The sequence below is a fragment of the Solanum stenotomum genome, unplaced genomic scaffold (assembly GCF_019186545.1).
Source record: "Solanum stenotomum isolate F172 unplaced genomic scaffold, ASM1918654v1 scaffold701, whole genome shotgun sequence".
Taxonomy (NCBI): Eukaryota; Viridiplantae; Streptophyta; class Magnoliopsida; order Solanales; family Solanaceae; genus Solanum; species Solanum stenotomum.
In genome coordinates this window covers 2,193-6,020 of record NW_026036474.1, presented here as the reverse complement: position 1 = coordinate 6,020, position 3,828 = coordinate 2,193, and the positions used below count along the sequence as shown (strand labels likewise).

The window sequence follows — 3,828 nt, the reverse complement described above, 5'->3', positions numbered from 1 at the left end:
AAGGGAGGGATAGCCTAGTAAAAAAGGCCCACTAACTCAATGAGGTTGGGATTTCGAGTCACCAAGGAAACAAAATAGGGGAAGGGCCACTGTTTGCTCCTGAATTGGAGAGCTTAAGTGGTGGGATTTACCATATCAAAAAAGGAAGGTAAGACCAGACACCACACCATATCCTAATGTTTCATTGGACATTTTTTTACCTTAAAACAACAAGAGAAGCATAACTAGACCCATGACACTTTCATTCGTAACAGCAGCATAGTGATATCGGATTATCTAAAGTAAATATGTCCACAATGTGACTTGTTTGACAGAGCCTAAGATTCTTTTTACTGTTATTAATCTCTCTTGATTAACCACTACAGCTTCTTACCCCAAGGTAGAAGAATATCAGGATAAATCTCCAACAAAGACTCATCCATTTCCCAGCACTTATACATTTGAAAAACAATTAATGGAAACCATCCCCTTTCATGGCATTACCTCCATATTCACAGTTTATCAATATCCTATATTGAAAATTCAGTCCTCTCTGCACTATTGTTTTTCTGTTAATGAAAATCAACCCCTTTTTCCCTCAAATTTATCCATATTTACAGCTTTTTTGCTATTATATATATTTGAAACTTCATGGCCCATTCCTTGTTTCTTAGAATTCCATCTTTCAAATGCAAGTAAAGATATGGCAGTGTTGTAGATAGGATCAACTGAGAAGGTCTGGAAGCTTTCACAGTCAACCAAGACCAAGAGAGACAGTCGACTGCCATTAAAACAAATAAGCCAGTTTATACATTCTTTTACAGTAATATAGTTGTGAAAATTTACTTTGCTTCTTCTGTTCACGCTTAGTTTTTCTGTAGTTATTTATGGGGCCAAAAGATATGAATGCACAACACCCCGTTGCACCACGGGGAAAATCTCCTAAGGTGCCACTTAAGAGTAACCAGCAAGAAAAGACTAGAAAACGGAATCCTAAGTGGATCAAAGAATGCCCTCGTGCATTTAAAAAATTTTCCTTATATTTTGTTAAAAGAACACACCATCTAGCTCCCTGGTTATTGTACTTGCTTTTGAAATGTGCACAAGGAAGAAAGAAGGTAAACTTCAGATGGCAAGCAATTTTACCTCAAAGGCAGTATGGGAAATTCCCTACCACGGTTTAAGTATTTACATAGGAGATGAAGTGCAAGGAAGCAATAAAAAAGGTCAGCTATGTAATAATTCCTCCAGGCTATGATGAAAATCCACTCTGTTAAATAGGAGACTGACAAGTTAAACTATGTTTGCAGCACATCTTGTTTCTTATCTCCACCTCCTACAAAGCATTTGTCATTGTTCTGCACTAGACCCCAAGCAATTATGGAGTTACTCAATATATATATATATATATATATATATATAGAAAGTTATGCATACTGCGACAACTTTACTCAGCGAACACCAAAAGTAGTCAATCATCAATCAACTACGCATTAACTAACCAGTTGTGTTGACTATATAAATCCTCTACATCCATTCCATTATGTTCAGATTCATTTCATTCCAATAAACCTTGTAATTAATTTGTCTTTTTAGGTTACTTTGGAATTCTCTAAAACAACTTGAAATCTCACATTAGTTCCTTCACAAACAAGTGTCTAACCAAAAGGCTCCTAGCAAACACTAGATCTAATTTCAGTGAAATAGCAACTAAGCTTAATTTTTCAATTAGTTTGAATGTCTAAAGCCATGAGCAAGTTTATGAATGAATTCCATATCCACTGTTCAAATTATTAAGACTCCCTACCAGATTAGCAATGAGGTCAAAGTGGCAAGGTTGGGGGTGTTAAACAACTTGGGTTTCGAGATCTAACTTTCCCGAAAGCAGGATAACTTTATTTATAATTACTTCGCCCCTTGGTTATCAAGAAAATAACTACTTCTCTCCTTATATGGGTACTTGACTAGGTGTGAGTTGTGACTGTGTTACATTCAATCTTTTTAATCTGTAATCTACCTAACATGGATTTCCTTGTATAATGTCACTCCACTCGAAAGAAGAAAAAGGTCCCCTCTAAGACTAAGAAAGAAATTATGATGACCCAAAGATATATATAGATAAGAATAACATCAATTAGCAAAAACCATAAGCTGCAGTAATTATTTTTCTTCAATCCAAAATTTGGCAGAGACAAATTATTCCTACGTCACAGAGAAGATAATGATGTATTGAAAACTCTCTCCTCTACATAAAGTAGCTTCTTTTTTTCTCTTATCCCTCCTATATATCTCATCTCAAAATTCAATCACAACTTGCCAAATGGCACTTACAAAACAAAGTGATACACCTAATATTAGGGTATCAACAACAGATCCCCAATAACTAATTTGAAATTCTGAGTAAGTTCAAACTGCTGTCAGTGTACAACAATAACACCCCCAGTGTAATCCCACAAGTGTCGTCTGGGAGGATAGAGTGTCACGGACCTTATGGCTACTTAAGTGCAGCAAATCGAAGTATTTACTAAAAGGATAAACGACAAGTAAAACAGATACTGGAGAAAAGCACTAACCTTGACACCATTGCAGCAACTGCTCCAGCCCACAAATGTTTGCTGGTGTTCATTGCACCACGTCCCCGTAACCCAATATTTCGCTTCTTCACATCCCCATTGCCGTCACTAGACTCTTCCACCTTTGAACTCTCGTCTCCATTACTCAACAAACATTCACTGGAATTCCCAACAACCTCAGTATTCTTCTTAACTGACAAACTCAAACACAAGAAATTACCCCCAAAACCGGCACGACCACTCTTTTTTTCTCGCCGGAAAATTGGTCCACTACGACGAGAAAAGGGAGAATGTAACTCACTGGAATCATCAATTGATGATATTTTTAGAAAATTATTTGTAATTGAAGAAGGAATCAATGGTTCAATAAATAATCCACCGGAAAACAAAATTGTATCTGAATTTTCTACAAGAGTGAGACTTTCTAAGTGTTTAAACCAAATATTATGAACTCCAGTCATTCTAAATTCTACAGTATAGTGAAGATGAGAAGAATTTTGCTCGCATTCAATGAGATAATGGAAGGGAAAATGGCAAAGTCACCTTTGCTTATGTCGCCGCACTGAGCAGCTTCAGCCTAGTTGATTATTTTTTGTGTGGTTTGTACACCATTATTAAACTACCGAAAAAAATATCATTATTATTGGAACTATTAAGTGCAGGCCCTATACTATATATAATAATAGTAATAATAAGGGAAAAAGGATAAATATATCCTTGAACTATCGTAAATGGTATGCAGATAACTTTTGTCATATTTTTGGTATATTGGTGCTCCTAACGTTCAAAAACCAGAGTATATATGTTTTTCACTCTAACGGAAGACTAAATAGAGACACGTGACACAATCTTATTCGTCAATTCGATATTTAATAAATGTCGGGTCGATGGATAAGATTATGACATGTGTATGTCTATTAGTCTAATGGTATATATGCTCTAGTTTTTGGACGGCAGGGACACCAATGTCCCAAAAGTATGACGGAAGGTATTTGCATACCATTTACGATACTTCAGGGTGTCCTTTTTCCCTAATAATAATAATAATATAGCTAATTGAAATGAAGAACATAAAAAGGGAAAAGGGTTCGAAATATATCTGAACTTTGATCGAAATTGTTATAATAATTCCAAACTTTGGGCAATACATGTTACTCCTAAACTATTTAATAGTGTAATCATTATAAATAGTAACTTATCTTGATGAGCAACTATATATCTTTAAAATACAATATTAAATAGGTCAAAGTTCAAACACATTTCAAACTTTTTTTCC

The 3,828-nt window shown here is 35.3% G+C and overlaps 1 protein-coding gene across 1 annotated transcript; it reads right to left on the bottom strand.

Moving 5' to 3' along the window:
• Positions 1-561: 561 nt before the first annotated feature.
• On the bottom strand, positions 562-3,170 carry LOC125852975 (probable mitochondrial adenine nucleotide transporter BTL2). Its single transcript, XM_049532665.1, has 2 exons — positions 2,553-3,170; positions 562-760 (listed from the first exon to the last, which is right to left on the bottom strand). The coding sequence occupies exons 1-2, from the start codon at positions 3,011-3,013 to the stop codon at positions 562-564; spliced, it is 660 nt and encodes a 219-aa protein (XP_049388622.1). The 5' UTR covers positions 3,014-3,170.
• Positions 3,171-3,828: the final 658 nt, after the last annotated feature.

What these genes read in the sequence shown, in the direction of transcription:
- LOC125852975 (XM_049532665.1), bottom strand. Translation starts at nt 3,013, where the DNA reads ATGACTGGAGTTCATAATATTTGGTTTAAACACTTAGAAAGTCTCACT. An exon ending in GTTGCTGCAATGGTGTCAAG is followed by an intron (nt 761 to 2,552) that starts GTTAGTGCTTTT and finishes TTTTAATGGCAG; the next exon opens with TCGACTGTCTCTCTTGGTCT.